General features: G+C 45.3%; 1 protein-coding gene across 1 annotated transcript; it reads left to right on the top strand.

Moving 5' to 3' along the window:
• Window positions 1-667: 667 nt before the first annotated feature.
• On the top strand, window positions 668-21,435 carry LOC107512579 (lipopolysaccharide binding protein). The gene is made up of 15 exons (XM_016148260.2): window positions 668-794; window positions 2,691-2,805; window positions 3,975-4,103; window positions 6,421-6,576; window positions 7,200-7,263; window positions 8,647-8,710; window positions 10,423-10,514; window positions 11,051-11,227; window positions 12,409-12,468; window positions 14,518-14,685; window positions 15,936-16,003; window positions 16,419-16,461; window positions 18,596-18,659; window positions 19,446-19,522; window positions 21,103-21,435. The coding sequence occupies exons 1-15, from the start codon at window positions 668-670 to the stop codon at window positions 21,145-21,147; spliced, it is 1,449 nt and encodes a 482-aa protein (XP_016003746.2). The 3' UTR covers window positions 21,148-21,435.
• The last annotated feature ends 2,796 nt before the right edge of the window (window positions 21,436-24,231 follow it).

Here is a 24,231-nt window from a genome sequence, read left to right as displayed (position 1 = left end):
CCTCCCTTGACTATTTCACATAGCACAGCGATGGTGCCGTGACTTATTTGTTCACGAGCTTAATTATGGACTTAGGGTCAAGTTCCAGAAGTAGAATTTCTGGGTCACCGGGCGTATAGGTGTTTAATGATTTGCCAAGTTGCCTTCCCGAAAATTTTACCTCCAGCAAGGTTTGAGAACACCTGTTTTCCCGTGGTGGGAGGGGAAGGCGAGCTGGTTCTTTTTTAAATAAATAGAGTCAAGTCTACAAAGGAGAGAATGTGGATGGCGCCAGCCCTGGTTTTGACTCCTAGCTCTACCACTTGCCAGGTGTGTTATCTCGAGCAAGTGACTTGGCCTCTCTGAGCCTCAGTTTCCTAATCTGTAAAACTAGGCCTTTCTAGCAATGCATAAAGGGTCTTCCTGTGGTAAGGGTGGACAGATATTGTGACCCAGAGTCAGGCCAACCTGCCTTCTGACCCAGGATGGCGACAATTAGCTTTTAAGTATGACCCGTGACCCCAACAGTGTCGCAAGCAGATTCCAGTCCCTGTGCCTCCCTTTCCCGTCCTGATCCCAGGAACCCGCCCCACTCGGGAGCTGCCCCAGGCCTCAGTTCTCCGCTACTTAAGGGAGGGGGCACGGTCGCAGTTGCGACAATCCTGGCCAACCCCACTGGAAATCCAGGATGGCAGCTTTGACCAGGGTGCTGTCCTTTCTTCTGCTGCTGGGACTACTGCTTGCATTTTCCCCAGAGGCCCTGTGTGTCAATCCTGGCCTGGTCGCCAGGATCACAGCCAAAGGCCTGGAGTATGGTAAGAAGCTGTGGCCCTCGGCTGGACTGGCTGACCTGCTTGGCCTGGCACCAGACTGCTCTGGGTACTACTCCGGGGGCCCTGACTGGGCACCCTCCCAGAGACAGCCCTGGCTCGGACTCTGTGCCACTTGGGCACTTACTTGTCTTAGCTGGGTTCCCACCAGCCAACAGAGACAAAGATTTGGGTGCAAGTAGTTGATCTAGGAGATGATTCTAGGGCACACCATAAGGGAGAGGGAATGTGAGAGAGGAAAGGGAAGGCAGGCAGGATGGGGGATGTTACAAAACCAGCTATCACCCAGTGACTAGAACAATTCCACTAGGAAAATTCTTGGTAAAGTTTGAAAATATATGTCTTAAAACCGGAAGTCAGAATGGGAGTTACCTGTGGAGGCCAGGGCAGACCCAGAAGGAGTTCGAGGGAGCCCGTAGTGTGCTACGTCTAGATCTGGGTGGTGGCCATGGGGATGTCCCAAAATGTTTAAATTACTGAACAATACCTTGAGATTAGCGTCCTTTAGGTGCTTCGCTACGTTATGTATCCATTTTAAAGAACAGGCAAAAGTAAGACTTTATTTTTTAAAGATGCCGAAATGAAGCCTCAGAATTAATCTGTCCAAGAGGCAAGAGACCCTGGGGTTTTACGCACCACTCCCCACGGTAATTGATCGGGGGCCGCTCCTCACGTTTGTGGAGCCTCAATTGCCTTATTTGCTAAATGGGGTCATAACATTCCCTCAGGTAGGGTTGTTTTCCCGGAGAAGGAGCGGTAAGGTGGAAAAGGTAAGTGGGAATTAGCCAGAGACAAGGGGAGTAGCATTCTGACAAAGAGACTGTCACATGCATTTGTGTGCAAGTTGGAAAAATACAGCAGGGGAGGCTGCTGGTGATCGAGTACACGTGCCCTCCCTGAGGGCAGAATCCTCGCTCCCTCGCATCTTAGAGCAAATGGAAGGTCCTAATAAACATTGTTTATATGGAAACTATAAATCAGGCAAAATTTGCCTTTTGTTCCTTTCCTTATGGGAATGTACCATGTTCAGTAAACTGATCCTCTAGAGTTGGAGATTTTGGTCCTTTCCATTTTTTTTTATAATTTAAACACTGCCTTGCTGTTCCTGGCATTTACTGAGGTCCTGCTGTGTGCCAGGCACCAAGCCAAGCATGTTTTTGACCCTCCCAGTCCCCTTTAGGCTGTGCAATGCTCTCTCCTTAATCCTCACGCACCTTAATGAGAAAAGTGTTGTTATCATTGCATTTTGACAGATGGAGAATGTGAAGGCTGAGGACTTGCTCAAGGTCACCTAGTTAGAAAGATGCCAAAACCAAGATTCCATCCCTAATATCCTTACAGTTGCTTCTACACAGGCCAGATGCCATAAAGCAGTGGTCCCCAACCTTTTTGGCACCAGGCACCACTGCTCTTATGAGAATCTAAAGCCTAATGATCTGAGGTGGAGCTGAGGTGGTGATGCTAGCGCTGGGGAGCGGCTGCAAGTACGAGGTGAAGCTTCGCTCACTTGTCTGTCGCTCACGTCCTGTTGTGAAGCCCCATATCTAACAGGTCACAGACTGGGACAAGTCCATGGCCTGGGGGTTGGGGACCCCTGCTAAAGGACAGAAAAGAGGACCACCACCCAGGCACACAGCCCTCTTCCCCTTGTGGAGTGACGAAACAGGCATTCTGCTTCATCAGCCATAAAATGGGCATGCATATAACACCACCACACGAAATGCAGGATGCCACCTGGTACACAGAGGGCTCACTAACCTGTAACTGTAATTAATGCTAATCAGGAAGTCAGCTTCTCTCCCCAGATGGGTGGGAGCCATCAAAGAGATTAGAGGAGAAGGAAACAGACCAGGCTGACTGCCAGCTTTTTCCTATCCACAGTGGCCAAGGAGGGGCGGGTGGCCCTGCAGACTGAGCTGCGCAGAATTATGCTGCCCGACTTCACCGGAGACTTCAAGATCAAACATGTCGGCCGTGGGCACTATGAGTTCCACAGGTGGGGAGCCTGAGGTGGTGGGGCAGGGACAGGAGCCTGGAGAGGGAGGGAAAGCCGTGGGAATGGGTAGAGACCCCTCTGGGACAGAGAGTAAAGTAGTTCCTCACAGCGGTCAGAGGGAAGTTCTGGGAGGGAATTGGGCTCCTTCATTCACTCGTGTAACGAATGTTAATGAAGACCTACTAGTTGTGTGAGCTGAATCTCAGTTTCCTTATCCGTAAAGTGAAAACGACACTGGTATCTCCTTTGAGGAATAATCCAGGCTCCGGTCCGACCACTGGATATAGTCTGGAAGGGAAGATAGACCTTAAACTTTAAATAGAGTAGCTCAACTGTTAGAGCTGAGGTTTGTATGTACATCTGCGGGAGTTAAGGAAGGCTTCTCAGAGGAGGTGACATTTGATTTGCATCTTTAAAGGATCATTAGATACCAGCAACTGATGCCAAAAAAGAAAAGGCATGGAACATTGAGGGACAGACAATGGAGGGAGAGCAGTTCAGGCCATAGCTTATCACCTCCCCGCACCCCACCCCTGCCCGCCCCTGCTCACTACCATTGATTGCTTCCTTCCTTTCTACTTTTATTCAGTCCATCAGCAAACATTTATTGAGCACCAGTTATGTGCCAGGCAAATAAAATAGAACTTGACCATTCTTTTCCCAGTGACAGCCCCACAATAGTGTGTCATCTTGGTTTCCTGCCCTCAGCCCTTTTTTGTGTGTTTTCTTGAGCTGCCTTGGCCTCCCCTGAATCTGATGTGTCTAGGGAGGAGATGGCTGGGAGAAGGAGCTACAAACCCAGAGGGGTGTGCGTACTGACGGATCACACCCATGATCTCGAGATTCGTGGGCTCTGATCCTGAGTATGATTTAGGGCGAGCGCATCCTTTCCATGAGGTTCTATTGCTTCCTGTGTGAAAAGGGAGCAAAAACAGTGCTGACCTGTTCCGCGAGGCCTAAGTGACACCATCGATGTAAAATGCTTAGCATGGCGTGTGGTCAGCGTGGGGCACAGGAGGCACTCAGGGAGTGGGGGTACCCAGACATCTGCCTGAAGCAGCCCTACTGGTCCAGACCCCTCGGGGAAGAAGGTACAAAGGTGAGCAAGATCCCTGCTGAGGCTGGCCCCAGGCCGGGGCTGATGCTGCCCTCCATTTTTCTCTCTCCAGCCTGGACATCCGCAGCTGTGAGCTGCTGGGCTCTACGTTGACACCCCTCCCCGGCCAGGGCCTGAGTTTTTCCATCTCTGACTCCTTCATCCAGGTCCGGGGCAAGTGGAAGGTGCGCAAGTCATTTCTGTAAGTTGGCTCGGCTCCCAGGCTCTCGGGTCCTCGGCCTTGGCCTCGTTCCCATTCTTCTTGGGTCCAAGGGGTTCCTAGCTCACAAGAAAGAACACAGGATGGAGGGAGGGAGCCCAAGCCCAGAGGTCACCCGGGTTCCAAGTCCTGGCTCTTGGACCAGTCTCTTTCCCTCTTCTGCCTCCCTAATGAGGTTGTGGGTAAACTAAGTGAGGTAATAGTGTATCTTCTTGGTTTGCTTCCCCCAGCAGCAGACCCCAAGGCAAGAATTCAGGTGCAAGTGCTTTATCTGGGAAATGATCTAAGGAAATATCCATAGGGGTGTGGAGACAGTGTGGATGGAGCCGCACCTCTGAGTTACCCAATTGCAGATATGCGACCCTATCTTCCTATTTGCCATTGATCAAGGGCAGCTCCCCAGGCACTAACTTTCCAGCCCTTTGAATTGTTCTCTGACCTCCAATGTCCTTGGATGGAAGCGGGGTTTGTCTGTAGAGGCTGCCATAACGAAATGTCACAGACACGTGATTTAAACAACATTTATTTTAAACAAAATTTATTTTTCTCACACTTTTGGAGGCGCGCGTCCAAGATTAAGTTGTTAGCAGATCTGGTTTCTTCTGAGTCCTCTCTCCTTGGCTTTCAACATAAGAAATCTCATTAATAATTTTTATGTTCATTACATGTTGAGATGATACTACTAAATTAATTTTACCTCTTCCTTTTTGCCTTTTTAAATGTGGTTCCTAGAAAAATTTAAATTAACTTATGTGACTCATATTATACTTGTATTAAACAACAATGCTTTAGAAAGATCCTCAGTATATATATAATAACATATATATATATATATATATCAACTATGTATGTACATTTATTCAATTTCCTCATAAAAGAAATTAGGCCACATTCTTCTGTCCTGGCTTTTTTCAATGAAATATATTAAAGATCTCTTCATACGAGCATGTGTTAATTTTCTCATTCTTTTTTTTAACCTCTTTTTAATGTAATATTTTTATTGAGATGAAATTCACATAACACAAAATTAACCATTTTAAAGTATATAATTTAGTGGCATTTAGTACACTCATGACATTATGCAATCACAACCTCTACCTAGTTCCAAAACATTTTTGTCACCCAAAGAGATAACTCCTCACCCATCAGGCAGTCACCTCCCACTTCCCCTTTCTTCAGCCCAGGGCAAGCCTGTGGGTTCAGGACATTTCACATAAATGGAATCCTACAATATGTGACATTTTGTGTCTGGCTTCTTTCACTTAGCATAATGTTTTTGAGGTTTATCCACATTATATAGCACATGTCAGGACTTTATTCCTTTTAATGGATGGGTAATATTCCCTCGTCTAGGTAGGCCACATTTGGCTTTATTCTTTTCGAAGGCTGCACAGCATAGATAAATGCCCACAACTTATTGGATCTGTCCCTACTAGCTGACATGTGAGTCATTTCCTCATTTTTTGCTATTACTCATGACACTTCAGTGAGCTGCCCCACACATATTTATTTATATTGGACAAAAGAACTACAGAATAAAGGCTTAGAAATTAAACTTCTGGGCCAAAGATATGTGTGTGAGATTAGGATAAATCCATGAATTCGTGTCTGGAGGTGTTTACCCAGCCCCAGCGTCTGAGATTTCTGTCTGCCCGTGCCTTCACTAGCACCGAGGATTAAAATTTCAAAAGTTTTATCAATGTGATAGCTGAATACTGGCATCGTTATGATTTATTTGCATTTTTAATAATGTTTTGCATGCTTATTTGCAATCGAACTTCCTGTTCATATCTTTAATCTCTCTTTTTTTTTTCTTTTGGGTTGTTTTATCCTTTTCTTATTAAGTAGTATAGGTTTGTTCTTTGTGTATTAAGGAAATTAGCTCATATGTTAAGGAAATTAGTTCTTTGGCTTGCTCACGATGAAATTTTTTATTTTATTTTTTTTTTTACTTTGCATATGGCATTTTGTTGTTGTTGTTCATTGAAGTTTTAATTTTCTGTGCTGGCAAGTGCATCAACCATTTCCTGTGTGGCTTCTGAGACTTAGATCCTGCCTAGAAAGGCCTTAGCCCATCCCTGACTATAAATAAGTGAATGCAGGGTTTTTTTTCCTAGATTCTTTAAGGTCTTATTTGTAATAAATTTTTGCTTTGTAATAAATATTTGTAATAATTTTTTGTGATTAATTATTTGCTCCAGCTTCATTTATTTGGGAGTGAGAACTGCGTTTCATGTTTTCCCCCAAAATGGCCAGGCCTAGCCTGGGAATTGGTCATTGTTTCTCTTGTCTCCTCCAGGAAACTACAGGGCTCCTTTGACCTTCAGGTCAAGGGCATCACCATTTCGGCCAATCTCCTCTTGGGCAGCGAGCCCTTGGGGAAGCCCACGGTCACTGCCTCCAGTTGCAGCAGCCACATCCATGACATAGAGGTGGACATGTCGGAAGGTTTGGGGTAGGTCACCACCGGGACAGTGGCCAGTTTGACCCCTGGTTGCCACCCAAGTTCCCACCAGCCAGCAGCCTGGCCTTTGATAAACAAAAGGGTCGAGGTGAAATGCACAGGCACTTGGAGGTCATTCTTTGGGGGACATTGCTGAGACTAACGGATGCAGATTCGAGGCCAGGGTAATGGTGTGCCATTTCTACTAAAAAATTAATGTCAAGAAACCATCATCAGGCGAATGAAATTCAACTATTAGAGGAAAACAAGGGCTTTTGGCCAAAAGAGAGTTTGCGAAAAATATATAAGCCTTTGGGCAAGCCTCTTTGAGTCAAGTTTCCTTGATTAGAAAAATATTGATTCTCAAGCCCCTTCCCCCAACCACCCCCCCACCCACCCACCCCCAAAAAAATCTATCGAATTTGCTTGGTACGAAGCAGGGGAGTGGGATGCCTTGAATCAGTGAGTGTGCTGGGAGTTGGGACTCTGGGACCCAGGAGGGTACCAGGATGGGGTGGGGAGAACTGCCATGGGAATTGGCCTAGCCAGAAGCCAGGGCCTGGCTTTCCCTGCTGCCCCGCCATCACTGTGTTCAGAGACACATAAGCGACCATCCACTGTGCTCCTCTCCCCAGGTGGCTGCTGAATCTCTTCCACAACCAAATTGAGTCCAAACTCCAAAAACTATTGGAGAACAAGGTAGGATTGTCTGCGCTGCTGACATCTGCTGAGCCATGCAAGGGCTGGGCTCAAGTCCTCACTGACCCCTGGCCCGGGACAGCCATGCGGCCTAAGGCCCACAGAGGACAAATCATTTGCTGAAGGTCACAGAGCTGATGTATGGCAAAGCTGGGGACAAAACGTAGGTGTCTAGACCTTGAGTCTGTCCAGTGAGGCAGCGGATGGCTAGATGCTTGGCCAACAGTAAAACAGCAGAGGCCAAACAGATTCCTGCCCCTCCCTCTGCTTGCCCTTGCTCACTGCCCCCCACTGCCCTGCATTCCACAAAGGCCGAAAAGGAAATCAACACTGAGGTGCCTGCAGAGCCCAGGTGGGAAACTTTAGGCGTGCGTGAACTAGGGGAGAACCCTGATTCCTACCTGGGCAAGCTCATGAGCACCTGCCCTGGATGGGAAGGCGGCCGCGAAGTGTCCGTTTTTTTGTATTAAAAAAATTACGTAAAATCTCTGAAATTTGGAATCTGGCTAAAACAAAGAAGTTTCCATGTTAACCTTCAGTTCTCCCAAACACTCACTTCATACCAAAATCCCATTTTCCAGGTATCATACACCTGGAGCTGTCGGTAGCAATGACTGTGCTTAGCAAGGTAGAAAGTAATGAAGAAGAAAAGGGAAAAAGACACACAGACACGCGCCCCTCTCTCTCTCTCTCTCTCTCTCTCTTTTTCTGTCCAGTGTCTGGTTTGGCTTTGAGCGCTCACTGGTGATTCATCAGGAATAACAGGCAGACTCTACAGAGTGGGCATGGCAAGCTACATTCTGTTCCTTTCCTTGTTCTGGGGTTCTGGGGTCTCAGGGAGCTTGGGAAACCTGACGGCCTCCTTCTCCAGCACCTTTTTGCCATGTCGTAGTGCATTAGGGGAAACAGAGAACATTGATCAATCTGACCAAGTAGATACCAAGTGATGGCATTTAAAAAGTAGCTACATTAATTATACACTTATTTGTGTGGCTATTTATACTTACTATCTAGTTCTGCTATTCAGCTCTAAATTCTGGGAGTTCAGGGCCTCCCACAGGAAAACATCTTTAATGATGGGGTTCCAGGCGGTGCCTCCAGCCGATGCCCCTCATCAGGCCAACTACCTAGCTCAGATGTCCAGCTCTGGCATCAACTTTGGAAGGTCCAATTGGACCCTAGTGGGGTCCACATGGGGAACTACATGGTTTTGATTATTTTTGTTCATTCAGAACCCGGCACATGCTAAGTACTTACACATATTTGTAGAATTAATGAGCAATGAGCAAATATGTGAAATAATGTGACTAAAGCAATTAGCACAGTGCCAGACCAAAGCCAGGGAACTCCCTCAGCCTTTCTCTTCCTATTTTTTTTTTCCAGATCTGCGAAATGCTCCAGAAATCGGTGACCTCTGACTTACAGCCTTATCTCCAAACTCTGCCAAGTAGGGTATCTTACCCAACTCTGGAACAATGTATTTCTATCAATTTTTTAAGAGCATATACATACCTTATAAAACCTTAAATGGGATAGAAGTACAGAAAGTAAAAATTGAAAGTCTCTTTTCTCCCCAAATTTTCTTCGAAGAGGTAACCTCTGTGTTGGGTATATCTTCTCAGATATTTTCTTGCATATACCAATATAAATATATGTAAGCATATGAATATATATTCACATATGTATTCCTTTTATATGAATATATGTGTATATGCATAATTACGAATAGATATTAGTCTGTAGATAGCATAGGTATATTATCCTTTTGTAACTTAAAGAATTTTCACAAACAGCATGCATATACCAGCTCCCAGATCAATATACAGAATGCGACTGGCCTTTCGGAGACCCCTCATGTGTCCTTTGTCAAGACCCAATCAAGGGTAACCGCTATCCCAACTATTACTGGCAAACATTAGTTTTACTCTTCGTATTTGAGTGGAACCTTACAGTATTTAGAAGAAAGTATTTAGAAGACTTTCTCTGTTCAACTTTAAAATGCAAGTTCGATCCATATTGTTGCACATAGTGAGTTCATTCGTTCTCTTCGCTGTATCATAGTCCACTGCCTTTGTCTCTCCATTTATTTCCATTCTACTATTGAAGCTATTTGGGTAGTTTCAGTTTTAGACCATTACGGTTAGTGCAGCTATAAATATTCTAGTACAACGTGGATGCATTTCTTGGGATTATATCCAGGAGTAAAATTGCAAGCTCATGTGGTATGCATCAGTTCAGCATTATCAGATCCTGCAAACATTTTTTCAAAGGACGATAACAGACCTCATTTTAATAACTGTGTAGTATTCCACCCTGTGGATATGCCATCATTTATTTAATAAGTTCCCGATTGCTGGACATGTAGGCCTGCTGCCGTCCTTTGCTATTGCCAACATGAGGTAAGGGACAACTTCTTTGCCCCAGCGTGTAAGTGTGCCATAGAGCAATCTTCTACATGGAGGCACTGGATCTAGGGTGCACACATAAAGTTTGGAGGGACAGTCCCTGACAAATGGTCTGAGATGTTCTCTGATGCCGTGACCCCCAGGTCCCCCACTCATTTGTTAATATCCCTCTTCTCTGGAGGCCCAGGTGGGCACAGATAACCCAGTGCATGGGACATAGATCTCCTGTTCCTCCAGGACTTTGGGGGGAAGTGTCTGAGCCCCCTGGATAAGCCTGACCTTCCTAGTTATTGGTTCAAGTTGATAGGAGGCTAATTTCCCCAAAGGTCAAGGCTTCAGTTGTAAACTTGGGAGCAATACCCTTGGTTGGAGGATTCTCCCCACTATGTGGCTTTCTTGGCATGAAGCTCCAGGTGTGGATGGGCTGCCAGACCTGGGCTCCTCCAGCTGTGTGTGTGTGTGTGAGAGAGAGAGAGAGAGAGAGAGAGACAGAGAGACAGAGAGACAGAGAGACAGAGAGAGAGACGCTATAACCTGCTCAGGCCCCAGACTGAGCAAACCCCCCATACACACGGCTAATCCACCAGTGGGAAAAAAGAACCCAGGTCATCTCTTTCTTGATGAAACATTTCTTTGCCCCCGGGGCTGGGCTGGGTGGAGGGTCTTTCAGGGGGCAATAAAGACTGTCTCGGAAGTACAGGTCACCCCTTCTCCATCTCCTGGCACCTAATTCTGCCTCTCCCCTGGTTCACAGTCACCACGGAGATCGACAGTTTTGCCAGCATTGATTACAGCTTAATGGAGGCCCCTCGGGCAACGGCCCAAATGCTGGACGTGATGTTGAAGGTGAGGGTTCTGGAGCCAGGACTCGGTGGGTCCTGCCTCCACGTGGCATCTCCTCAGTGTTAGCCCTTTCTTGGGTCTTCCTGTCTCTCTGGCTTCAAATCTGTGCTCATCTAAACTTGCAGTTCCAGCTGTGTCCAGGGCAGGGCAATATGCAGTGGTGGGGTGTGTTCCCTGAGCCAGAATCCTCTCACAAGTGTTGTACAACTCTTAGGCCTTGAAACTTCCCCTTCTCCTTCTTCCCCTCCTTTGCCTTGCCCACCATGCCGGCAAGGTCAATCACAGTTGGCCCACGGTGGTGTAGAGGGGCTGGTCGGTAGGTCTTATGGGTTAGTATAACAAAGCTAGGAAGTTATTTATTAAGAGATTCTGGACATGTAACACTTTGACCCAAAGGAAAGCATCTTTAATGGTGGAGTTTCAGGCAGCGTCTTTAGCCAGTGCCTCTTTATCAGGCTGTATAGACAAATACCTAGCTCAGACGTTCAACCCTGGGATGCACTTTGAATGTTCAAATGAACGTTATTTTCTCTCTCCAGGCTGAAATTTTTAACCATGACCACCGCTCCCCAGTTGCCATTCTTGCTCCTGTCATGAGCCTTCCTGAGGAACATGACCGAATGGTCTACTTTGCCATCTCTGATTATGTCTTCAACACAGCCAGCCTAGTATATCACAAGGCAGGATACCTGAACTTGTCCATCACAGATGATATGGTGAGGATAGTGACAGAATAATGCTCACAGATAACAATGTAACCTGGCTTTCCTTCCATATTTCCTTTCCACACCATTTGCATTAGTGAAATAGTCAATATAACTAAGAGAAAAGACAAAGGCTAGGAAAAGTATAAATTAGCACAATTTCTGTTTTCACTTTGGCTGCCAGGAAGCTCAAAATCAAAGTTCTTTCTCCCTTACTACAACCGTGGAAGATTTTATGGTTTACTTGTCTGTGTTTTACTTTCCCTCAGTCTAGACCTGTTTTCTAATTCCTATTTTCTCTCATTCTGATGGTTTATGGAGGGTTAAAAAAAAAAAAGATTTTAGTGAATGAGGCAGGATAATAGATATACTGACAAATGGATAAAGTTACATAGACTAGACTAAGTTAAAGATAAAACACAATTATGAAGACTTTGGACCTATAAATTGATTTTTTTCTTTCCAAATCACGAATCTGTCTGGGAGCTTCCTTGTGGCCAAAATGGAAAAGGTACGTGAATTAGTGATTCATAGTGAAAAGAAGACAAAGTGTTCCTAGCACTTACGTCTAAAACAACTCTCTCAAATGTGGTTTTGTAAAGGGATACTAAATTTTGTAGCAGATTGCATCTTTAGTATTGTCTCTTTAATACTTCTGGGTTTCAGAAAGTCGTTGCTTACAGCTCTTTGTAAAAGCCGAGGCCTCGTGAACTGTTAGGATGGTGAGGGAAACACAGCACGGTCCAATCTGGATGATCCAGTGTCCCTGATCAAGTACATTCTGGTGGATGGGCGGAGTAATTTATTGCCCTTTGAACGATTTCTCACGCATGAGCAGGCCTTTTCCTTCTATCATGTTTGATTCGCGGTGCAGTCCTTTCTTTTAGTGGATAGGATCATATAACTATGTTTTATTGAGCACTCATTATATGCTAGGCCTGGTACTAAATGTTTTGTGCCCACCATCTCAGTTAGCCCTCACAATGACTTGGTAGGTGGAGACTATTATTATCCTCCTTTGACAGGTAAAGAAATCAAGACTCAGAGAGGTGAATGCAGGACAGGCATCTCCTCACTGCCATGGCAACCCCCGGCAGTCAAGAAGTCACAGTCCTGGACATTCCCCACCTCCCTCTTTAGACCTTCAGCTCTGGTGGGAGCACCTACAATTTCTTTGTGTCTCTTTGCTGTAGGTTCCACCCACTTCTACTCTCAGACTGACCACCAAGTCCTTCCGCGGCATCATCCCCCGGGTAAGACTTCCCTCAGCCCACGGGAAGTGTTGGCTGAGTCTTCAGGGGCTTCCCCTTAAGCATTTGAGATCTTGCTCCCCCACATATGTCGTGAATTTTGCTCAGATAAACTCTTATAAAAATTGAAAATCAAAAACAAAACCTCAAAAACCTGTGCACTACTCTTAGGTTGACCAGGAGTCAGAAGGCCAGCAGGGAGGCCCCCAGTAAAGGCAGGGCCACTGCAGGCTCTGGAGCTTTCTTCCCTTCAAAGCCCAAATAACACAGGCCTGAGTTCTGTGTCTTGTGGGACCTCAGGTTGCCCAGTCTTTTCTTGGTGACATCTGAGAATCCCAAGGAATGCCAACGTGTCCCATGAAATGTACCCTAAGTAATAACACCAATTAGAGAGGATGTACTAGGGACCAGGCACTGTTCTTGATTCATTAAAAAATTATATTTTGACTGGATAATACATTCTTATGGGTCAACATTCAAATAGCATAAAAAGGTATGGAATGGAAAGTCCCCAGTCTACTCCTGTTCCCCAACTGCCCTATTCCCATCCCAGGTGTACCAATACTATCAGAGTGTACACATCTTTCTGGGGACATTCTGTGTTTATACAAACAAATTTGTGTCTCTTTCACTCATTTCTTTACTCAACGGGAGGCATATTATACACACCATTGTGCACCTTATGTTTTCCCTTTCCGTACCGGGAGATCATTCCACATAGGTAGATAAAGACCTTCCTCACTCTTGCTGTCATGCGCATGCAGTCTGCCATTGTAAGAACTGACCAGAGCTTGCTTAACCCGTGCCCCATGGAAGGCGGTGGAGGTTGCTTCCAGTCTTTTGCTACATCAGCGTTGCAGTGAATAGCTTGCAGCTCTGTCATGTGCAGCATCTCATTTAATCTCACAGAAATCCACCTGTTCTCTCCCTCACATTTGGAGTCCCTCCAAAACATAGGTCAGATAGGCTGTAGTGTTTGATGTGCCTTGTGAAAGGCTAGATGATAGTTGAGAGGATTTACAATGGTGAGAAATTTTTTAAGCTTCAAGTTTTGCATTGCCTGTCCTTCCCTAAGGCACTCCCTACAGACCCCTTCTCTCCCTAGAGCCTGCAAGAGCTCAACCTCCACTGTGTTGTCAGGGCTAGCTTTGGAGGGCCCTTGGAAACTTTCTGGCTCCAACATTACCTTTGTCCCAGAAAGAGGAGGAAACTCTACCTCTTCCTTCCTGCTCACATCTTCCTCAACCCGGCAAAGCAGCAACTCATCCCACCTTCTTAGTAAAGCGGTTTACCTCCTAAACTTTCTAAACATCTTTTTACAATAGGAGGTAGATTAGATTTTATATTTGCATTAGCCAAAGTCTCACGGGACCGTTGCTATTCCACCAACTTCCCCTTGAAAAGAAGCAGTCTTGCCCCCAATTTAATTCTGTACCTACCTCTAGTTAAACAGAAAATTATGCGTGCTTTTGAAATGGAGGGATATAGCTGTGTCATATTTCAAAGACACTGGTATCTGGTCTCTGTATATACAGTTACCTGAGTGTGATGAGGGTGTGTAGAAACAATAGTTCCCACCCATCACCTGGGGTAGGGTGGGGAGTGAAAAAATTTGGTTAGAACTTTCTGGAGGGTAGTTTGCTGATTCTTGTCAGAGAGCTTTAAAAATATCCCTACCCTTTGACTCAGCATTTCCGCTTCTAGGAATGTATCCCCTCCCCCCCCCCAAAAAAAATAGCAAGAGTACACGGGGTGGGGGTGGTCATTATAACAGCAAAACCTTGGAGACAATTTGATGCCCAATAAGGCTAGATCGATGACAGTACCCATGCACAATGCAATACAATGCAGCCATGAAAAGGATGATGCAGACTCTCTATGTCCGACATGGAAAGATACCCAGTTATACCCTTATGAGAAAAAAGCACAGAGCATTTTGTGGGTGTAAAATCAACCAAAAAGCATTGTTAGCTTTATCTGACTCCCTTCAGGCTTTTCCCGCAAACCCGTATATTTTCTTCTCTTGATGTAATTGCCTCATTCTTCCCCTAGTTAGCCAGACAGTACCCCAACATGAAGATGGAGCTCCAGGGAGCAGTGATCTCTGCCCCATTCCTGAACTTCAGCCCTGGGAATCTGTCCTTGGCCCCCCAGATGGAGATTGAGGCCTTTGTGCTCTTGCCCAGCTCCGGCAGGGAGTCTGTCTTCCGGCTTGGTGTGGTAAGTTTCAAAACCTTTGCAAATGCTGTTCCTTTTTCTGGTGTGCATCCCCCTGCCCCCTGCTCCAACTCATACCTTGGCTAATTTCTTCAGATCTCAGCTTAAATAGCATTTCCTCAGAGAGGCCTTTCTTGATTGCCTTTAACCCTGATCTACCTTAGGCCCCTTGTCATTTTTCTCTTATAACATCTTATTATTTTTCTTCATTGCATTTGTTATAAAGATGCTTATGTAGCTGTTTGCAGGTTTATTCATTTAATGTATGTATCCCCCACTAAGTGAGCCTGGGCTACTGTAGGGAGAAAGGTATAGGGATGCTTTGACCTGTCTGCTCTGCCCTGTAACTGTATCTCACCCCCAAAGACTACATTTCCCAGGCTCCCTTGCGCTCTGACTTACAGCTAGGTCAGCCAATGGAAGGCACTGCCAGGAGAATGGAGGCTAGGAGGAAAGAAGAAGCCAGGGAATTGTTTCTTTCCTCTTTGACTTGGACAGAGACTTGGGCAGTGACTGTATCTTCTCCACGGTGGCTCCCATAACCCCAACTCATCCCTCTGTTCTTCTGGTCCTGGGGTGAAAACAGCTTGCCTCTGCTAATCCGAGTTGCCTCTCCAACTCTTTTTGGCTTCTCAGCAATTCCATCACTTGCATAACCAATTCTCTGTATTAATTTCTCTGCGAGTTAAATATGGAAAGTAGTTTCTACTTTTCCAATGGATCCTATCTAATAGAGAAGGGATTCTGAGTCTTTTGGGGCTCCTGCTCACTTGAACAATTTTGCTCTCTTGTTTAAGGTTTGAAACTCAACAAGACAAATTCCTGGAAGGGTGATTGCTCCCAGATGCCAAATCTCCAATTCAATATTGTTATTGTTATGAAAATTATTGTGATAAATCTATTTCAAATTAAACATAATCTATTATTATTACTATGGCTGAATCTTGACCATGAGATAGCTAGAAATGATCCCTTTAGAGATCTCCAGGGATATGCACGCACACCTTCTGGTAGTCTCTTCAAAGTTTAATTGCTATCATAGTCAGAAATCTCAAGTACAGATGTTCAAATTCAAGTTTAAACATTTATCGAGCATCTACAATGAGCCTTTGGGGAGTCTATAGTCTAGTGAGTAAGTTCCTGCTTTAAATCATTGAGCTTTTTGTTTAGAGAAGACAGCTTGTATTCATAGTTGTCCTTGTACATGACAACCTCCCTCATTCAGACCTGTTCCCTTCTACTGGTATTTCCAGACTGCTAATGTATCTGCCATATTGACCTTCAACGCCAGCAAGATCACCGGGTTCCTGAAGCCAGAAAAGTAAGTCAGCCTCCTACCCTCACGGGAGCATTCAACTGAGCTTGCTCCATCTGGCACTGTAGCTGATTCCACAAACTTCCTTTCCACCTAAACCCATTACTTCCAAATTTCCACAGAACTTACTAATACTGATTTTTCTTAATCTATGGATTTTAGACATCAGCTATACTGACTTCCTGAAGAGACAGATAAAGATTGAGCTCTTTTATACTACCCACTTCTCTTCAAGTCTCCCCAATAAGGTTAAATCATTGTTTTGGGTTACTCAGTCATTTTTTTCACTTCCACTCCTACCCCACCCTTAGCCCTGTGCCTTCTCAAGTCAGTGCCTACTTCTTCCTGGGGATCCCCACATTGCTTAGGCATCCCATGGGCATCATGCCCACACCTTTGAACCTTATCTGATTCATTATAGGGTACAAGTGGAACTGAAGGAATCTAAAGTCGGAGTAATCAATGTAAGTTATTATTGTTTTTATTTATGAAATAATTTAGGTATTAATTAATTCAGAGTGTTTACTAAGCAATGCTATGACACCTACAGTAGAAAATAGAGAAAGAGAGAGCTGCTCTCCATCCTAGAGGAGTGTAAAAGTTCTCAAGGACATAAAACATAGGGCCAAGCAAAGGTTACATCCCAATATTAGGCACTACTATATAATTAAATCTTATATATAATATATAATTAAATATAATATATAATTAAATCTTCCATTGGAGATAATTCTTTTAATTGCAAGAAATGGAAACAACTTATAATGTCTTAGTCATACAGGACAAATGTATAGAGTCGTATAATTAAAAAGAAAGAAAGAAAGAAAGAAAGAAAGAAAGAAAGAAAGAAAGAAGAAAAGACAGGGGAAGACGTAAAGAAAAGAAAGAGAAAGAGGGAAGTGAAGTAAGGAGACGGACTAAGGAAGACTCCTTCCATTCCTTCATTCCGGCCTCCCTTCCTCCCCTCCCTCCTCCATCAAGCCCTCGACTCCCTCCCTCCCCTCACTCCCGACCCTCCCTCCCTCACTCCCTCCCTCCCCTCCCTCCGCACTCCCTCCCTCCATCAGAAATAGAAAGAAAGAAAACTAAGGTTAGAGGTTTCAGGCAAAGCTGGATCCCGGTACTCAAATTAGTTCACCAAGACTCTCTTCATCTGTCTGTCTGTTTTCATTTGTGTTGACTTCGTTCTCAGGCAGGTTTTTCCATTAGTGAAGAAACAAAATTTCCTGTAGTATCATTTTTTAAAAAACTGATAAAATAATAATTTTTGAAAATCCTTGTGCTAGCTCTCATTGGATTAATCTTAGTCATGTGACCATTCTTTAGCCAATCACTGTGGCCAGAAATTCTACAAAGCCAATTGACCAAAGATACATTTCTTAGATCCAGAATTTTCAGTCCCTAGCACTATGGACTAAAATTGGAAAGGAGGGCTTCCCAGGGGGAAATAGGGACTCTGTTATTAAAACGAGAGGAATCGATTGCTGGGCTGACAAAACTGAGATGATTTCCGCAAAGAGGAAAAAGTGGCGAAATGGACAGCTCACCACTAAAGGAGGATAGAGAGTGGAAAGATCGGTGTGAGCTGAAGTGATCAAGGAGAGATTTCTGAAAAGAGGGAAGTGGGGTGATGGCAGCTCCCCCTCGCAGGCAGAAGAGGGTATGGGAAGACTTTATCTTGCAGTCATTGTCTTCCTTTTTACCATCCTATACATGCCGGCTTCCTCTGACCACCCTCACACTGCCAGACTTTCCCTAAAGAACTTACGAAGGAGAAATAAGCACGTAAAGTGCAGGGAGAGACACCATCCCTAGAGATCCCACGGATGATTCCTTTCAGAGAATGAAGAAAAATGTGACTAATGACACACTAATAGTGTGTCTGTGCATAGCATGTAAAAATGTTTCATAAAGTAAAACATTCATATGTAAAGACACACACACACACACACACACACACACACACACACACCCCCTATCACGATTTCAGAACATGGACTATAAAAAGCCATTGATCTGTAGAATCAGATAAACCTGGATTCGAATTCTGGCCCCGCGACCCAATTTCTAGCAAGTTGCTTTTATTCTGTGGGCCTCAGTTTCCTCATCCGTGAAAGAGGGACTTTAGTACAGACATCGAGGAGTCATTGTGAAGGTTGAATCCGATATGTACGGAATGCCCTGAACCTATACCTGGCACATAGTGAGCATTAAAAGTTGTGTTTCATAATTTTCATTCTGACTTAAAATTTTTTGTATTGCATAAGTAATTTAGGAAAACATTATCACTATTAAAAAAAATTAAATACCAAAGATAAGGTTAAGCCAAACCTTAATGTTCTTCCTAGAGAAGAGACAGTTGGGTACATAGTTTTCCAAAATTTTTCTATCACTTTTCAGCATGTAAACGTGCACCTCAAAATAGTCTTATCTTAAAAAATAGTGGCATGATGTAGGTGTCTGAAATTTGCTTTTTTCAAGTCTTTTGTCATGTCAGCAAAATGAATCACCCCACCCCCAGGGTGGCTGTTTGAAGGTTTACTGGTAGGCACGAGATGGCACATGTGCTCACCGTGGACCTCTTCTGTTCTCTACCAGATCGAGCTATTGGAGGCACTGCTCAACTACTACGTTCTCTACACCTTTTACCCTGAGATCAATGGTAAGAATCACTATGGATTTTGAGTGGACACTGCTTTTGTGGGGAAAGAGAGCTGAACTTGGAATTGGGAAACAGGCCTCTCCTGTAGGCTACGAGACCTTGGGCGAGTCATTTCTCTCTGAGCTTCAGTGGCCTGTAAGATGGAGGTATTGTAGTCAACCCCATCTCCTTCCAGGGCTTAAAGGAGAGTTGGGAACGGGGGCAGCTCTTTAGAGCACAGGAAACTCCTAAGAGGAGGGACTCACAAGAGTGCACCTTTTACCCCGAAGTGGCAAGTGAAAGATTAAGAACCAAGTTGATATATAGGGCACAAGACATCCCACCTCTGAATTCACATGCCCAAGACAATTGCCAACTCCCTAGTTAAAAAATAAAGCATAAAGACCTAAACCCTGTTTTCACGAAGCTCTACTTCATTTGGCTGCAATAGAAAGCAAGACAGGGACGAAGGGCAGAGAGCAGATTCCCATCAAGCTTCTCATGTGCTCCACACCTACCACTCCTCCACACAGCCTCATGGCCGAGAGCTAAGGCTCCTGGGACAGGCTGCCTGGGTTCGAACCCCGGTTCTGCTGCTTTCTAGCTGTGTGACCTAAGTTCCTTGGCCACTCTGTGCCTCAATTTCCTTATCCGTAAAATGAGAATAATAATATCTACCTCACAGTCTTAGGTGATAATTAAATAAAAATATACTGTGTAGAGAGTCTGCATGGAGGATTTTTTTTAACTTTGTCTATAATTGTTATTTATTAACAAATGTCTCTCAACTTGTGTCTCAACCTCCAGATAAGTTGGAGAAAGGCTTTCCTCTTCCTCTTCTAAAGCGTATTCAGCTCTACAATCCTGTGTTCCAGATCCACAAGGTCAGTGGGTTCGAGGGCCTCTGAGGAATTGGGGAGGGGCATTGGTTAGCTTTTCAGTGGGTGGAACCCAGCCCAGTCCTGCAGCTGGGAATCCTAGCCTGGGGTGGGATGCTCCCAGCATGGCTAGAGGCCACGAAGCCATCCTCATCTCCTTCAGAAGTGGCACCTCTACTAGGGCAAGAAGTAGTTACATAGTCTGTGCCATACTGCCTTCCACCCCTGACCATGGGTGACCAGCTCATTTTAAAATAGTGCAATCCTAGATATGCCAGCAGGTCAGGTTCTGAAAGCCACTTGTACAATTTTAAATTGTCTTCTAAATTCTTAATTGGAAGAGTTTCATTATTAATATATGCTTGGCATGCTCCCCCTCCAAGACCCATTGTCCCACCACACCCACAGTTTGTATTTTGGTGTACTTCCTCCAGTCCTTTTCTTTTCTCTAAGCATTTTAAAAAGTTACTTGTTTGGGGCAATTGCATTGCTCGCATATATTTTCTTTTCTTTTTTCTATTTGTTGCAAACTAGTTCCTCCCCCACCCCAATGTTAAGTACTGTCCCATCCATCAAACGGACCACAATTTACTTAACTAATTTAATCCCAAGGAATTATGTCTGATTCTTCACTATTCTGACCAAGCATTTTATGATCCCCTGCCCTACAGTTCAGGTTATCCTTCTAGGACAGGGCCTGTAAGGTGGGATGAGTGGGTTGGCGGGCTTGGGAGCATTAAAGGAGATGCTGCACTGTGCCTGGTACATCGTCAGCATCTAGCAAATTAACAGCTACTGACAAAAGTGAAGGGCAGCAGAGTGGTCAGGAACATGATAACTCTGACTGACTGTTGTATTTGAACAACAAATGTCCAAAGAACTTTTGGGCCCAGACATACTCGACATCCAACTACTGTTGAGTGTTTACAAGGAGTTGGGCCAATCATTGTTCAAAGCAAAGCCTGAGTGACAATTCACATGGCCGGCTTGAGTTTTTCCCTCTATAAAAATGGGGTGCATTTTAAACCTCGCTGGGCTCTCATGAAGATGAGAGACCAAGTATGAAAGCTTCCAGCTCAGTTTGGCACATGGGAAGTCATGAGAAGATTTGTTGTATGGGATCATATTCATTAGAATTTTGAGGTCAGTGCTGTTCATTTGTTTGACCTCCAAAGGCAGGGGGTGGATCGCTATGGGAAACAATAGGACTTGGTCTTGAGTTCAGAATTCTTGCCCCTTTGGGTGACGGAAACTTTGGAGGAAGTCAGAACATAAACCTCAGCAGCTCACAATTTTGTATTATTCGCCAAGGGAAGAAAATGTAGGTGACACAAAGGACATTTTTGAGGCCTGCCAGGAAGCAGCAGTTTGGAAAATGACATAAATCGCCACCTTAGAGAAGACAGCTGCCAAAAGCTGTACTTTATGGAGAACTCGGGGACAGAGGGACACTCACCACTTATGCACTGATCTGGTTTCTGGCAGAGCGTGTGCTTCCCCAGATGTGAGTTTCCCTTTAAAACAGAGATGCATCTTTTTGGAGTAGAGGATGCTTTTACCATCCAGTTCTGTCTTGTCTCTCCTAGGACTTCCTGTTCTTGGGCACCGACATCCAGTACATGAGAGTTTGAGGTCAAGGAAAAAGACGGAGCTTGAAGGCCATGGCTGGATCAGCAAGTTGCATTTCCGGATATGCAGGATATTCCCAGATCTTCTGGGAGGATGAAGACTTCTGTTCTCAGCTCTGGGGGCGAGGTCTGCCTGGCCCCTTCCCCACACTCCTCCTCTTCTAGAGGTGTACCCACACCTTCTCTGACTCTGGAGTTGTCTTTCACCTCCAGAACAGACAATTCTCCCCACTGGCCTGTATGATCTTTAAGGATAAGCACCATCTTTTTTATTCACCGTCTGATCCTTGTGTGTGCTCAATAAATATTTATTGTATGGTTCAATGAATGAGCCACCTGAACCTCCCAGCTGAACCTCCCTACCTCCCACCCTCTGTCCTACAGGGTCTTTGGATGGTCGGCTCCATCTGTGGTCTCCAAGGCTCCACCCTGTCCGTACTCCCCTTTATCATCAGGCGCTGCTGGGCGGACCTCAATGAGAGAATGAGGAATTCTGCTCCCCATCCAACTCTGGGCCTGGTGCTGGTGCCCGCCTTCTAAGGTGCTTGTCCATCATGGTTCACGAACAGTTCATGGGCAGTTCATGGGCTCACTTTGCTAGGTGGCCCCTCCCTCACGTCTTGCCTGCAGTGGATAGCAGAGCCAGTGAGTTTCCCAGTACAAAAACTCAGCCTCCTGCTGTTTCCCTATTGAAATGGATGTAAATTAGGAGGAAATGGATGGGCCAGGCTTTTGGTCCAACGCAGATAAAAAGCTTATCCAATGGTCGTTTAAGAGTTAGGCCTGGAGGAAAAGGCCTTGATTTCTAATTACCACACCACCAGCCTTAGATCACACTTGCTAAAGAGTCGTTTCCAAGATATATAGTTGGGTCCTCAGGGACTGGAAATCAGAAGCCTGGTTTGATATTTTTTTATTGTGTTAATGAGCAGATGGATGGAGCTGCCGGCTAACAGATAATTTACAGGGAATAGACCCACTTACCCATATGTAACAGAGATGCATTCCAAGATGGGACAATGTGCAGTCACCCACCTAACAGCAGGATAAACCTTGGCTTCCCCTCCTCCCTCCTCTCTCCTTTTGTCCAGTTGTCCACCATCATCCATCCCTATGGTGGCCTGGAGAAGGGCTCAGACTTTGTCCAGTACTAGCCATGTGGCACTGAGCAGGTCCTTTTCCCCCTCAGGGTCTTCATCTATTAAACAAGGATAATAGTAATAGTAGCCACTTCCTACGGCTGTTATAGTGATGATGTTAGGTAATCCATGTCAAAGGATTTATTTAGCCATAGTGGGCTTCAATATTTATTGGCTGGACATACTTACCTGTTTCCTATTTGCGAGCATTGAGCTGTTTGGCATGGGGGAAGTAAAAGCAGCTCAGACCTAGTTCCAGTGCCTCGGGTATGGTGGAAAGAGCTAATCTTGATTCCAACTTATTTGCTTTTGGTTCCTGGCAAGGCATCACTAAGCCTCAGGGTCCTCAAGTGTCAAATGTGACTGGGAACCCCTCCTTACAGGGACTAGGGACTTGATGGGTTCATGTCAAGCTTTCAGGGGTGCCCAGGGCATGACCTAGTTGATATAATTATCACCTGCCTCACTTTGGGGTACCGGAAGCAGACCCATATTTGAATTCCTAGCCCAGGCACCTTCGCTTCTCAGGTCTTCTCCAGGTGCCTCTGCCAAGGATTCTATCAGGGAGAGAGGGGGAAACCCTGGAGACACTTTTTCCCACCATGACTCAGTGCTCAATAGTTTTCTACTCCCATCCCTGCCCCCTTTCTCTCCCCTCTGGCCCAGCATCCATAAAACTGCCAGGGGCTTCTGTTTGGGGCTTCCTCACCAGTGACACGACCCCAGATCCACCTGGTCTACCGGCATGCTATTTAATAGGGAAAACGGAACTGGACCAGGGCATGTGGGGGGAGTCAGTGCTTTCTCTGGTTTGAGCTTCTTGCTTATACCATCAGAGTGAGTGACTAAATGCCTCACTGGTAATTTCATTTTGGCTTCTTGTTGCTTTAATCAACTGCTCTGACACCTGGCAACTCAGCTCTCTCTCCAGCTCTGCCGAGCTCTTGACAATAAATAGAGCTTCGGTGAACAGCTGCATCCATACGTCAATTCTTATTCACACACCCATACAGGTATAATGCAGGCACTAAACGTCCAGAAATGAAACCAAATCATTTAAAGAGACTGTTCCATTAGTTTAGCAATTGAGCATTTGCTTAGTCTCTCTCTTCTTTCACACTTGCTCCTTCTCCTGAAGCGGTGTCTGAGTGTATAGGGGAGGGAGCTCACATGGAATTATGGCAGTGGAGCAGGGTAGGGAGATTGCATAGTAAAGAATTCAGCCTTGCTCAAAGAGAGGTCTGGTCTTTGCCCTCATGAGGGGTCATCTCTAAGACCTTGGGAAGTCCTGCCTGATAAGAGTGTTTTTGTCTACCTAAGGCCATTGGACCATGCCAGACAGTCTAACAGTGTGATCTATGGTGGGGGCTTTGGGTACCATAGTAACATCTGGACCTCCAAAGTGGCTAGAGACTGCAGTCACCGATGTGGGTGATCAATCACCAATAAAAATTCTAGACTCTAAGGCTTGGGTGAGCTTCCCCAGTCAGCAATGCTGCATACATATTGTCACACGCTGGTACCAGGAGAATGAGGCCAGCCACAAACCCACAGGGAGACAGCAACTTGAAGCTGTGAGCTTGGAACTTTCCCAGAATCTGCCCAATGCACTTCTTCCCTTGACCGATTTTGAATGGTATCCTTTTCCTTTAATGAACTGTTAACCGTGAGTATGACAGTTTTCCGTGAGTCTTGTGAGTCCTTCTAGTGAATTGTGGAACTTATGGGTGGTCTTGGGGGACCCTGTGTCATAAGTTGCAATTGATATTAGAAATAAGGTTGGTCTTATGGACTGTATCACCTCTGACTTCGCAAGGGGTCTCCTGTTCTCCAGCTCCTTTGGTCAATAGACACACTGCTGGCCTCAGACACTGAGCATGAGGCCAATGACACATCCGTTCTCTGTGGCCTGGCTGAGCCCAGAGGGTCCCCACCTCCTGCTTCCAGA

The sequence above is a fragment of the Rousettus aegyptiacus genome, unplaced genomic scaffold (assembly GCF_014176215.1).
Source record: "Rousettus aegyptiacus isolate mRouAeg1 unplaced genomic scaffold, mRouAeg1.p scaffold_m13_p_12, whole genome shotgun sequence".
Classification (NCBI taxonomy): Eukaryota; Metazoa; Chordata; class Mammalia; order Chiroptera; family Pteropodidae; genus Rousettus; species Rousettus aegyptiacus.
The sequence above is the reverse complement of the archived record's forward strand: the minus strand, read 5'-3'. Positions and strand labels throughout refer to the sequence as shown.

Excerpts from the sequence above, each read along its gene's own strand:
- LOC107512579 (XM_016148260.2), top strand. The coding sequence starts at position 668 with ATGGCAGCTTTGACCAGGGTGCTGTCCTTTCTTCTGCTGCTGGGACTA. Across the intron at positions 16,462-18,595 it reads CTAAAGTCGGAGTAATCAAT|ATCGAGCTATTGGAGGCACT; the intron begins GTAAGTTATTAT and ends GTTCTCTACCAG. Across the intron at positions 18,660-19,445 it reads CTTTTACCCTGAGATCAATG|ATAAGTTGGAGAAAGGCTTT; the intron begins GTAAGAATCACT and ends CTCAACCTCCAG.